The sequence below is a fragment of the Astatotilapia calliptera genome, chromosome 7 (genome assembly GCF_900246225.1).
Source record: "Astatotilapia calliptera chromosome 7, fAstCal1.2, whole genome shotgun sequence".
In the NCBI taxonomy this organism is placed as follows: Eukaryota; Metazoa; Chordata; class Actinopteri; order Cichliformes; family Cichlidae; genus Astatotilapia; species Astatotilapia calliptera.
Genome location: NC_039308.1, coordinates 38,102,247 through 38,115,134, shown reverse-complemented (window position 1 = coordinate 38,115,134; position 12,888 = coordinate 38,102,247). Strand labels below are relative to the sequence as shown.

The 12,888-nt window shown below is 41.7% G+C and overlaps 2 protein-coding genes across 3 annotated transcripts in view; both read right to left on the bottom strand.

The window, feature by feature from the left end:
- Nucleotides 1–1,469, bottom strand: part of LOC113026170 (NACHT, LRR and PYD domains-containing protein 12-like) — a 35,575-nt gene extending 34,106 nt beyond the window's left edge. Inside the window, exon 1 of the mRNA XM_026174646.1 lies at nt 1,321–1,469. The gene's annotated coding sequence lies outside the window, so the exon portion shown is untranslated. The remainder of the gene's footprint in view (nt 1–1,320) is intronic.
- Nucleotides 1,470–5,703: 4,234 nt separating this feature from the next.
- Nucleotides 5,704–11,872, bottom strand: ppp1r3b (protein phosphatase 1, regulatory subunit 3B). Of its 2 annotated transcripts, none has more exons than XM_026174662.1 (2): nt 11,531–11,872; nt 5,704–6,856 (listed from the first exon to the last, which is right to left on the bottom strand). In XM_026174662.1, the coding sequence occupies exon 2, from the start codon at nt 6,823–6,825 to the stop codon at nt 5,983–5,985; it is 843 nt and encodes a 280-aa protein (XP_026030447.1). In that variant the 5' UTR covers nt 6,826–6,856; nt 11,531–11,872; the 3' UTR covers nt 5,704–5,982. The 2 variants fall into 2 exon arrangements, with proteins under 2 accessions (XP_026030447.1, XP_026030448.1); XM_026174663.1 differs by lacking the exon at nt 11,531–11,872 and adding an exon at nt 10,890–11,524.
- Nucleotides 11,873–12,888: the final 1,016 nt, after the last annotated feature.

Genomic DNA, 12,888 nt, shown 5'->3' with positions numbered 1-12,888 from the left:
AAACGTAGGAGGAAGTTCTCTGCTCCATCCACTCTTCCTCACTCTTGATTCCATTTTCTGAAAGTCCTTTGAAGTGAATGTTTTCCACTGTGTTGCAGTCTGCTGACATCAAGGTCAAATGGTGGAGAGTCCCAGATGTCCCAGTACGACACCAACTCTCTGCCATCTATAATCCAGTTTTGAGATCCCTTCCCAGACGCCTTAACACCCACTCACATCCTGGGCCATCTGACCTCAGGAATTCGCATGATAAGGTGGGGCCAGGTTTCACAATGAGCTCACCCGAAACTCTAGCTGATTGGGACCCACACCCAGTTTCACACCTTGGCTCAGGCGATTAGAGGATCATCAGGGGGTCCTTTTGTCCCTCTGTGGGGGGATACTCCCACTAGGTTTATATCTGGGACTCTCCACCATTTGACCTTAGAACTGAAGAAGTTTCTCGGATGAGAGGTGAAACGTCTTCAAGCAACTTAAAGAAGTCCAGACGCTTTTCTTTGCAAGCTCCTTTGACAATGTGTTATTATTTTCTAACAAAGGAAATGTGCTGATTGATATGGTCTGATATGGCCACGGACCGGTTTATGCTCGACAATATTTTCATGGACCGGCCTTTAAGGTGTCGCGGATAAATACAACAAAATAAAACTAGTACCGGTACCGAAAAAAAAGATTTATTCATAACACACGTGAAAAGACCGAGGAAAACCGAGTTAACGATAAAAACGATAACAAAATAACGCTGAAAACCGATAAAAACCCTGAAAACCATACATTTCACACCTGAGCCTCAACTCTCGCGGCCCGGTACCAAACGACTCACGGACCGGTACCTGTCCGGGGGTTGGGGACCACTGTCTTAAAGAAACGACAGCAGCGCCTTCAATGCTGCACACAAACAGAGCAACAGCGCCCCCTGCTGCAGAACCCAGAACTCCCACTCTGAGCTTTGACTTCTCCAGGCAACCTTCTTTTAGTATTTAGAGAATTCAAACACACACTTCAGAGTCACTTTACTAAGTCAGAAACCTTCCTAACCAAATCTACTGAATCCATTCTCAAATCCATCCAGCTAATTCAGCGTGTGCACATCTTTTTTAATACAGCAGTGAATATACACATGACTGCTGAGAGGGCACCATGCTGACTCAGCCTTAATGGATCCAAATGCAACAAAAGCTGTAAGAAATAAATTGTGAAAATAAATGTCAGTAGTCTGCAGACTTTTGGCAGCATGTGACTGTGTAAATCTGCTGAAGATTAAATGGAATAAAACTGAATGACTAAAGTAAGCTACAGTTCTTCAGAGTTTGTACTTACATGTAGTATTTGAGTAAAGACACTTTCAGGATGCTCTGCTGGTTCTGGATGAAGGTTTGTTCCCGGCTCTGTGCTGGAATATTTAAGTGAAGCTGATCGTTTTACCTGTTTGTGTTTGCTTCATTCACACTTACGTGTAAAGACGTGATATGAATCCGGCCCAAGGTCCGCTCCGCCTTCTTGAAGGTGGGACAGCTCAAAGTTCAGCTGAACACGCTCCTCCTTAAATGAGATGGTCTAATCTGAGCTGCAGGTTCATAGTCCACTTGAAAAAAGCCCAACACTGAAACACTCATTTCATTTTTAAACCTTCTAAGGTTTTTATTCTAACACATCGTTGGTTAGACAGCAGATAAATGCTTTCAGTCTTCACTCAGGAACATTTTACTTGATTGTAATATTTTAATTTAACTAATAAAAGATTTAATAAAAGAAGGAAGTAGCTTTATTAGTCAGTGAAAACTGAAGCCTTAGACTGCTATTCATTGTAAAGTCCAGCAGGGGACGACTCCTCCGGTTTTCTAAAGAAGCCTTATTGTACAAAAGCCCAAGAAAACATGATCCTGCTGCTCACTGTGAAGTCAGTAAACCCTCTCCTGGTGAATTTATTCTCTGAGATGCTTATTTTGAGTCTTATTGGATCAAACATGAAGTTGTACATTTTGGTCCCATTAGAGGCTCAGAAAGCACGTCACCGTTTTTACATCTGCTGATTTAATTACTGACTTGATGACTGAATGAAGGTTTGCTCTTGTTCATGTCTCTTAATGTGTGAATGACTGAAGTGCAAACATGCATGAAACAACAACAGTTATTCTGAACCAGTAACATAACACCTGTTTGCTCCACAGTTTTGAGTACCAGGTGAAACGAATGAATCTTATCCTGTGGTGTAAACCTTACACTTATGCTTTACACTATAGCCTCTTGATTTTTAGTTTTAAGCAATGGAAACGACTGCAGGTGGTTTTAGTGAAGGACTAGAAGATGATTGTGGGAAAGATGGATGACCCCTTATTAAGAGCTTTATTGTTCCCCTCAGAGGACTCTCATGATAAAGTTTGCATGTTTGTGGCAGATGCAAAGAGCAGCTGCTGGCTATGATCCTGGGTCAGTGTGGTTACGTAAGTGAACCTGCAGAACAAACACAGCAGGGCCAGTTGAAGGACGCTGCAGGGCCACGATAACGAGAGGATGGTACAAGCAGACGGGTTAAAGGTTGTCCACAAGCCAATCACATGACATCCAAAAATCAGCTGATTACAGAAACTACAGGGTGGGCCATTTATATGGATACACCGTAAAAACATGGGAATGGTTGGTGATATTAAAGTCCTGTTTGTGGCACATTAGTATATGTGAGGGGGCAAACTCCTCAAGATGGGTGGTGACCATGGTGGCCATTTAGAAGTCGGCCATCTTGGATACAACTTTTGTTTTTTCAATAGGAAGAGGGCCATGTGACACATCAAACTTATTGGTAATGTCACAAGAAAAACAATGGTGTGCTTGGTTTCAACGTAACTTTATTCTTTCATGAGTTATTTACAAGTGTCTGACCACTTATAAAATGTGTTCAATGTGCTGCTGGATTGTCAATGCAACCCTCTTCTCCTACTCTTCACACACTGATAGCAACACTGCAGGAGAAATGCCAGCACAGGCATCCAGTATCCGTAGTTTCAGGTGCTGCACATCTCGTATCTTCACACCATAGACAATTGCCTTCAGATGACCCCAAAGATAAAAGTCTAAGGGGGTCAGATCGGGAGACCTTGGGGGCCATTCAACTGGCCCACGACGACCAATCCACTTTCCAGAAAACTGTTCATCTAGGAATGCTTGGACCTGGCACCCATAATGTGGTGGTGCACCATCTTGCTGGAAGAACTCAGGGAACGTGCCAGCTTCAGTGCATAAAGAGGGAAACACATCATCATGTAGCAATTTCAAATATCCAGTGGCCTTGAGGTTTCCATTGATGAAGAATGGACCCACTATCGTTGTACCCCATATACCACACCAAACCATCACTTTTGTTGTTCCAACAGTCTTGGAGGGATCCATCCAATGTGGGTTAGTGTCAGACCAATAGCGGTGGTTTTGTTTGTTAACTTCACCATTCACATAAAAGTTTGCCTCATCACTGAACAAAATCTTCTGCGTGAACTGAGGGTCCTGTTCCCATTTTTGTTTTGCCCATTCTGCAAATTCTGTGTGCCGATCTGGGTCATCCTCGTTGAGATGCTGCAGTAGCTGGAGTTTGTAAGGGTGCCATTTGTGAATAGCTAATATCCGCAGAAGGGATGTTGGACTAATGCCACTCTCCAGTGACATGCGGCAAGTGCTACGCTGTGGGCTCTTGCTGAATGAAGCTAGGACAGCCACTAATGTTTCTTCGTTAGTGACAGTTTTCTTTCGTCCACATTTTGGCAAATCCAACACTGAAACTTAGCAAGCAGTTTGCTAACTGTAGCATGGGAGACGGGTGGTCTCGTAGGGTGTCTTGCATTCAAATCTGCTGCAATGACCCGGTTACCGCGTTCACCAGATATCAACACAATTTTGATCCGCTCCTCACGTGTTAACCTCTTCGACATGTCAATGGCTGTGAACAAAGAGAAACCTGTACATAACTCATGAAAGAATAAAGTTATGTTGAAACCAAGCACACCATTGTTTTTCTTGTGACATTATCAATAAGTTTGATGTGTCACATGGCCCTCTTCCTATTGAAAAAACAAAAATTGTATCCAAGATGGCCGACTTCTAAATAGCCACCATCCATCTTGAGGAGTTTGCCCCCTCACATATACTAATGTGCCACAAACAGGACTTTAATATCACCAGCCACTCCCATTTTATTACGGTGTATCCATATAAATAGCCCACTCTGTATTTTCTTTTCCTTGTCTGTATCCACCCTACACCCGAGTGCTTTATTAAAACTTATTTTGTGGTAAAGTTATCAAAATAATTGCCAGGAGGTCTTTCAAGACGTGCTAGGAGAATACTGGCCTGCACAGATGTTATAACCTTTCATCAAGAATGTGTGAATGGCTGTTTACACCTGTGAGAGCTTAACCTGAAAGCTCGCAAAACAGAAGTGTCTCTTTCAGAGGTTTCATTGTGTACATCATGAAAATGATGCAAATGTGACATCTATGCAGAGAAGCTTCCATGTCCCATGTTTAAAAAAATGTTGAAGAAAGGGTGATATTTACAACCTGCAGGACACCGGTCCTTGAGGCCTGGGGTTCCCCGCCCGCGACGTTGAACATCCTGTTAGGTCATGATGCTGAACACTACTATATAGATATCTCAGGCTGACAAGCATTTTGTTTGTTTTTTTAAATATAAAATCCAGGTGAGACTTTGTTTACTTTTCACTGATTCTTTGTTCAGATCGGAGTGAATGTCTTTAGCTGCAGGTCATCAGCTCTTTGGAAAGGTGTGTGTGTGCAAACATAAACCAGACTCCAGCTAAAAGCCATCCACATTTTATTGTTCTGTCACTCAGGGGTAAGACAGCAGGCTGTTGCCACAGAAAACATTTCACCGTCACATTACACCAACTTTAAACATTCAACTTTATTCACCGGCTTTCCTTAAAACCCTCGTTAACACACACACTCTTCACTTCAGACACACGATTCCCTCCAACACTGAGCGGCGCGTACAAAATACTTTTTTTAAAAACAGGAAATCGATGCACACACTTACACACATCTAAATGAACATGTAGCTTAAACAGAGTTTGAGAACTAATCCATGAACATCACTCATCACAGCACAGGTGGTAAAAATCACATTTTCCAGGTCACTTTTCTTAAAAAAATAAATTATGTTTTCCTTACCAGCTGCTCTGAGCAGACGCTAAATTAATCAGTGACCGATGTCAGAAGCATTTTCCTACAAACTAATGTGCAAATCTTTGCATTACTGTGAAAGAAAGCAGAAACATTAAAGCTGCAGCCATCCACCCCACAGTCAGACCACCCACCGACTGTCAGCTTCTAAAAGCAGCTCATTTCTGTCACCCAGACAAAAATCTGTCATTAAGACTTAATTCAGTGAGAAATAAAACCGATGATTATCTGCAGGCAGGTCATCCTTTCACAAATCATTCTTTTAAATCATCCAACTTGCCAGAAGGAGCAGCTGAGACCCCGCCCACCTGACCTCAAACATGCTCCCTCACATCACTTGAGATTTACGCCCCCCCAGGAAATCGGAGTCATCCTAAAGTTAAGCAGCTGCTAGTTTTCATCTTTAAACTTGTTTCAGTTGCTTCAGTTTTGTTTCCTTTTCCTATTTTTTTTTTTTTTTTGATTAGTGAAGCAGATAACTTCATGATGAAGATTGTAAGAAAACTGAAGTTTTCTTACCCAAACACAAATTTTCTCTGGCAATTTCTGAACAGCTTCTATTTTTGAAGCATTTCTAAAGTTCATGTTTTAAAGCCAAGAATCACTTCAACCACAAAGCCCCCTCCCCCAAAAGATCCACTCTTGGAAGACTTCCTCCCCCCTCCCCCTCCTGTAGCACTGATGTGAATCTAATGTGATTCAGCATTGGCATTAACGGATGCATGTTTGTAAAAGTGACTCTGCATGTATGTGCAGCATGGCAGTGCGTGCTTTAAAAACAGAGCAAGCATGCTCAGTAGTACGGGCCGATGTTCTCATATCCGGCATAGCCCGGCCAATCAGGGAAGATCCCGTGTGAACACGTGGGGCTGCCATATCGGTCGAAGTGAACCCCATAGTCACAGGAGGGCCTACTCCAGGCCTGCTGATGGCCCCTCCTCATCGAGGACCACGTGATGCTATAGTTGTTGCCTTGGTTGCTGTCCCAGTGCTCGCAGCCATCCACCTGGTAGCAGACGGCAAACTCGATGCGCTCATGCGGCTTCAGCTCGCCAGACACAGACACTTCGAAGGAGAAGGTGTCGTGGTGCAGGCTGGGATAGGAGTCCTTCATGTACACACAGTCCACATCCGTGTGGCTTTTCCACGAGTCAAAGGTCACACGCACCTTCACTGACTTCTCGAAAGACACGTTCCTGACTTTGACGGTTCCCGCGAACGCCTTCTCTTTCAACAGGCAGTGCTCAAGGCAGATGAGGTTCTCCTCCAAGCGCTGACGGAACAGCAGGTAGTCTGAAGCAGGCTGAGCGAAGCCCAACACCAGCCGGTCATCCTCAGCTTTGAGTGACAGAGCTGAGCTCAGCTGCTCCTGGATGTTCATGGGAATGTCGATGGGGTCACTGAATGGAGAGAACATCTTCACCCGGGTCAGAGCCAGGCCTTTGTGGTCGGCAAAGGTTACACGCTTTTTGGTTTTGGTCCCGTTTTTGCTAATGGATCTGTCATCCTGGAGCTCGGACTGATCGAGGAGGTGCGAGTGCTGGAACCTCAGAGCAGGTTTACAGGTTTTCCGAGGCTTCCTGTAGGAAAAGTCCTCTTTGGAGAGGTACAGGGGCAGGGTCATGTCGATCGGCATGGTGGGCTCTGGAGGAAGCACGCACAGAACACTGAAACACAGGAAAGAGCGCTTCTGTTAAAATACATCGTTAAAATAATCTTACTCCATTTTAATATTTATCATTACACTGAGAGCTGACTCAAACTGTCTGCTCTTTGTAACACCAGGACGTTAGTTACAGAGCAACAGGATCAGTCAATGCAGATAAACCTGGATTCTTCTATGGAAATATAAGTGGTTTAATTTCTGCTGCTCACTCCACATTACAAACTCTCACTTTATTACAGATGACAAATATCCAAATTAAGTCATATGGACAAACTGAAAAACAGTGCAAGTCCATCATTTACAGTAAATGATGTGATTAAGTCACAGTACAAAGTTCTCAGCACAACAAGAATGTCATCACAGTCTAGGGCTGCTCAATTAATCGAATTTTAATCTCGATTACGATCTGGGCTTTCAACGATCATTAAAAATGACTGAGCTGATTATTAGCCCCTCCCTCGTACTTTACTCTCGCGCTGCTCTCTGCATTTCGAACACGTGTCACAACAATTAAGAGCAGCGGTCCCCAACCTTTTTTGCGCCACGGACCGGTTTATGCCCGACAATATTTTCATTGACCGGCCTTTAAGGTGCCGCAGATAAATACAACAAAATAAAACTAGTACTGGTACCGAAAACATTATTACTAACACACGTGAAAAGACCAAGGAAAACCGAGTAAACGATAAAAACGATAACAAAATAACGCTGAAAACCGATAAAAAACCCTGAAAACCATACATTTCACACCTGAGCCTCAACTCTCGCGGCCCGGTACCAAACGACTCACGGACCGGTACCGGTCCGAGCCCCGGGGGTTGGGGACCACTGATTAAGGGGACCCGAGGGAAGCTCGGAAAGCTAAGCAGAAGTTATTTGGAGAGGAGAGTGACTGCCGCTGGTTGAAAAGAGGTTAAAAACAAAAATAACAAAAAAAAAAAACCCACTTGTGGTGTGGAAACATTATGGGCTCGCGGAGTCAGACATGGATCAAGTAGACATAGTGTGTAAACTCTGCTACAGTGTCGTAGCTGCAACACAGAGCAACACTGCAAAGTTCACTAAACATAGATGTTTACATTTTTCATTTATGTTTTATATTGCAAACATTTGCACTGTTATCGGTATTTGCACACTATTTTATGACAATCTTTAAAGTCATTATTCAATACATTGTTATTGTTAAATAAATATCATCAAATAATCGAGATCTCAATTTCAGTGAAAATAATTGTGATTATCATTTTTGCCATAATCGAGCAGCCCTATCACAGTCTGTATCATATTCAAAAAGTACATTTTAAAAGTTTAAGTTTAAACTTCATGATCTTTTTTTGTAACAAAAGTGAACATAAAGAAAATCAATGAGTACAAATCATTTATATGCAGATTGACCAATCACAACAATGTGATTGGTCACTTGCAATGTTGAACCTGGAACAACATTTTCATGATGGTCTGGGAACAACACCAACACGAGGATATCAGATCATCCGTGTGTCATGGTGAGACCACCACAGATTTCACCACATTTTACCTGTAATTGTATGGTAATGTATGTCATGCATCTTTGTGGAACAGGTGACCCACGTTGCTGTAAGTGGTTAGATTTCTGTATAAAAGCTCCAAAGCTCCTTTAGTGGTTTAAGTCCTGCAGCAACTGTGTCAGTGTGTTCTTTACCTGAGGCTCTGAATACAAGTCTTTAATGTGAGTTTACTATGTGTTATTTCATCACTGTATTGTTGTAGTGCATGTATTTTCCAACTTGACCACATTTGACTGCAAACTGATAATAGCCCTTTTTTAAAATTATAATTAAGATGCAGTAAAAAACACCAGTTCTAAGCTCCTAAATTTGACCCGACGATGCTGTAAAGATTCAAACTCAATGAAATTGTCAAAATTTCAGGCTAAACACGAAACAGGTGTAAACTACAGATAACAGCAACAATCCTCATATCGGTCATGAATTATGCCCATATTGGGAAGAGGGGAGCAGAGTCTCTCTTGAGTCTGATATCACATCCAGTAAATTTTCTGTCTGACAACATCTGAAGCAGAGCAAACAGTGACAACAGCCGTGAAGACTGTAAATATCCAGCATATCTTATCTGCACAAACAGTTAATCAGGTCAGTGAAGACAAAGGTGGAGCTCGTATGCCTGAGCCCCTGCAGTAAATCTGACCCTCGTTAATCCACATCAGGACAACACTGGGATTCTGATCCTTCTCACACAGACAGACACCTCAATCAGGAGCTGTGACCTAAACCATCTCATTGTTAAAGTCTTTAAAACACACAGGAAACAACCTTTGACCAAGTGACTGACTTAGAGTCTGGGGTCAGATACAGCCAGTCATCCAGGTGGTGACCTGTACACAGGTGTCTGTGCTGGCGACCTTCATTAATGGGAAAAGATTTAGAGTCTGAGCAGACTTCAGATGATGAGATATGGAATCACAGCATGATATATTTTCAAAATACAGAAATGCAAAAGCAGCATTAGAATTTGTTTTCAAGTAGCACAGCGCATCAGCTTAAGGTAAAAGAAGAAAAAAAACAACAACTGAGCATCAGTGAAACAAACGTTATCCATCAGGAGGAAAACTTTAGCTTCCTCCAATCTGCTTACCTCTAAATCTGACTGCAGCACAGAAGCACTTTAATTACGAGTGTCCTTTAAACCTCCAAGCATGACAGTTAAACAGCAACATCAGTTAGCCATGAGAATAATCGGCTGATGTGAACGAATGTAACACTAGTGTTTGTCACCAACTGTTAGTAAACCATCACACTGTGAATGTGATGCATATTAACAGACTATTGAGGTGTTTCTAATATTCTGACACCCTAGTCTATGTACACAGAAGGACAACATAAGAAACAATGAGTGACAATATTTAATATCAACTAGGGCTGGGCAATATTATACCGTTTATGGTAATACCGGTATAACGTTTGGCAACGATAAGAAAATGAAATATTGCGATAGAATATGTGTAAAAGGCGCATGCGCAGTGCCTTTGTTTTCATATGCACATGGTGGAAAAAGCACGGCGGAGAATGACAAGGGCGAAAGTGGATCGTTGAATGAAACAGATAAACCAGAATTGGTTTGTAAAAATGCTGCAGCTTCAGTGGTGTGGAACTGGTTTAGCTTTCGTCTGTCAGATACACAACAAAGCACTATTTTGGTAGAGCATGCTAGCGGGCCATCGTTATTACCGTGTTTTTTGGAAAATACGGCACACTTAAAATCAATTCTTAGATTTTTCTGAAAATCGACAGTGTCCCTTATAATCCTGTGTGCCTTATGTTTGGATTCTGGTTGTGTTTACTGACCGCGAAATGAGTACGAATTTGCTAAGCTACAAACCCGCACCGCTTGATGGATTGTCGGAGCATTACGGCTATCATAGGCAGGAGCCTCGCGGAGTGATACGTACTGTGCTTCAACATAATATTACCGTATTGTGTGTGTATAACCTCTTTTTAAGTTTTGTGGATATTATACATGGTTATGCTGAGGATAACTGTCAGCAAGGAATTTGCATTTGCACTGTTAAATTTTTATATAACTTCAATACACATAAAAAACAGCAGCTTGTTTAAATGAAAATACATTGATGGGCTTTTTTTTGCACTAATAAAGTTGTGGAGTTGTAAAGTATTTTGTCTAGTGTCGATTATATCGTCAGTTATATCGTTATCGCAAATTTTCAAATTTTTATCATGATAAATATTTTTGGTCATATCACCCTGCTCTAATATCAACTTCAATTATGAGTCTGTGATAAACATGGCTGAATTGCCAAAAATACTGGAAAATATTTTAAATTTCGAAAAATAAATCCTTAACAGTCTCTTCGTGTTGTATTTAACTCGTTGAGACTGGACAGGTGTACCTAGTAAAACGCCAACATAAAACCTACACTAACACAGTTGCGTTCACGGTGCCCCCTCTCATCAGGTGAAACGGACTTCAGTGAAAACACCGGAGCAGCAGGAGCTCCACACCACAGACACATTTACCTGCTAGCAAACTCTTCAGGTCAACACCAGCAGCACACCCACTCTGACGCTTCACCTTCAGGTGTAGCGTAAGTTTCGTCACACTTCCGTGTCTTGCACGATAAATGGTGCCACAGTCACACCCCCTCCAAGTCACCACGTTGTGGTCACCTTCCGCCATGTCCGTGGGTTTCATTCATTCATTCATTTACCAAAAGCGTGAAAACGTTTGTAAAACCACAGCTTTCTGCGGCCCACGCTACGTCACACACACACCTGAGTACGTATCGATGTTTGATGAGAGAACCGGCAGGTTAATGCAAACAGGAAGAAATTAAAAGAACGAAGAAAGAACCGAACAGTCTGAGTTTTGTTCTAAAGAGTTAAAGAAGATAAATAAACTGCAGTCTTACGTCTTTAAACACTGAAAACCATTAATATTAATACTTTAAACTTAGAGTTTGGTTCAAAGCAGTACACTGTTAACCTCAATCATGAAAAAGAACTGCAGACACACAAACTCGCTGTATCTGAACTTTTACTTCACAGTGTAACTGCACGATGGCTCCAGAGCCTCTTAAAGGCTTCATTTATGACGTCATCAGAACCTAACCGGGCCTCTAAGGCTCCGGACTCTAGTGTTCACACCAGAACTTCAGTACCATCAGCGTTCAGCACCACGGTCTTATCTGGAGCTGCTGCCGAGAACCATTTGCGGTTTGTCCGGTTCCGTTGTGCCGTCACCGCGCTGTGCCCTGGTCCTCGGTCTGGTCCTGGTTCCGGGTCTCCGTCCTAGATCTCTGAGGACTCCGCAGCAGCACTCTGCTCGGGCGCTAACTCTCAGCTCACACTAAAACCGGTGAGCCGCTTTTCTTCTTCTCGTGCCTTCAAACGGCCACGCCGCTTTCACGTGGACACGCGTCCGCAGCCAATCAGAGAGCGCGCTGACGGAGTGGTCGGCGGCCTGGCGCCCTGCTGTCAGAGCCGTCTCTCCGCGTGAAGATTGACAGAAAGCCGTAATCTGAGTTATTTATCGTGGTTCGTAGGGCCCAGTTTAGCGCCTCGTGCTGTTTTAGTAAATTAAATGTAGATTAAATCAAACATCATCCGCTTACTACCTGGAAGCATGAATATTAACCCTGTAAAGGTAAAACTTCACAAAAATACCTTTAAAAAACGCCTGGAATAAATAAATACATTGAAAATATATTAATTTGCATTTATGTTTTATAATTTATATCATATTTGCTACATCCGACATTGTTTTCCAATTTATTTATCTCTTTATGTGAAACTTATTTATTTTTATTATTTATTATTGTTATTATTATTATTATTATTATTATTATTATTATTATTATTACCTATTTTTCGGGAGGAAGTAAACTTATGACGTAGAACTCTAAAAAAAACTCAAACTGGATCAAATATGATGCAGCTGTTTTACAGAGTTCAGGCTCATATTTTTGTGATTTTAACAGTTTTCTCTTAAGGCCTGTGAATTGGTTCTACTTAAAACTTTAGTTTAAACTCTTAAGTTTTCAATATGTGCATGTTTGTTTTTTCAGATTTTCTTTGGTGTAAAATTTAAAAATGAGCAATAAAATTTGTATATTTATGTGAGAAGAAGCTAAAGTGAGATGCAAAACCTGCTTACAAAAAAGAGGAGAGTCTTCACTGGGCCAAAACACGTGTGAACATGTATAACATTTCATGTCATTTAGATTCTGTCTATATATTTTTGGTTTGTTTTAATACATGAGTGCATGTATACATACACACACACACACATATATATTTGTATTTGTACATGTAAATGCAAGTATACATATGTTTATATATTGGCTTGTTGTATATATCTAAAATAAAGAATAAAAAAAATAAAGAATAAAAAAAAATAACATCTGTAAGAGACAGCTGGAGACATGTAACAGCAAACTGTGTCTGCAATGTCTGTGGGTCTCTTTGCCTCTGTTTGCATCTGTGGGTTTAGGATGAGTGAGGGTCTTGGGGTCATTGC

Coding starts and splice junctions, on each gene's coding strand:
- ppp1r3b (XM_026174662.1), bottom strand. CDS start 6,825: ATGCCGATCGACATGACCCTGCCCCTGTACCTCTCCAAAGAGGACTTT.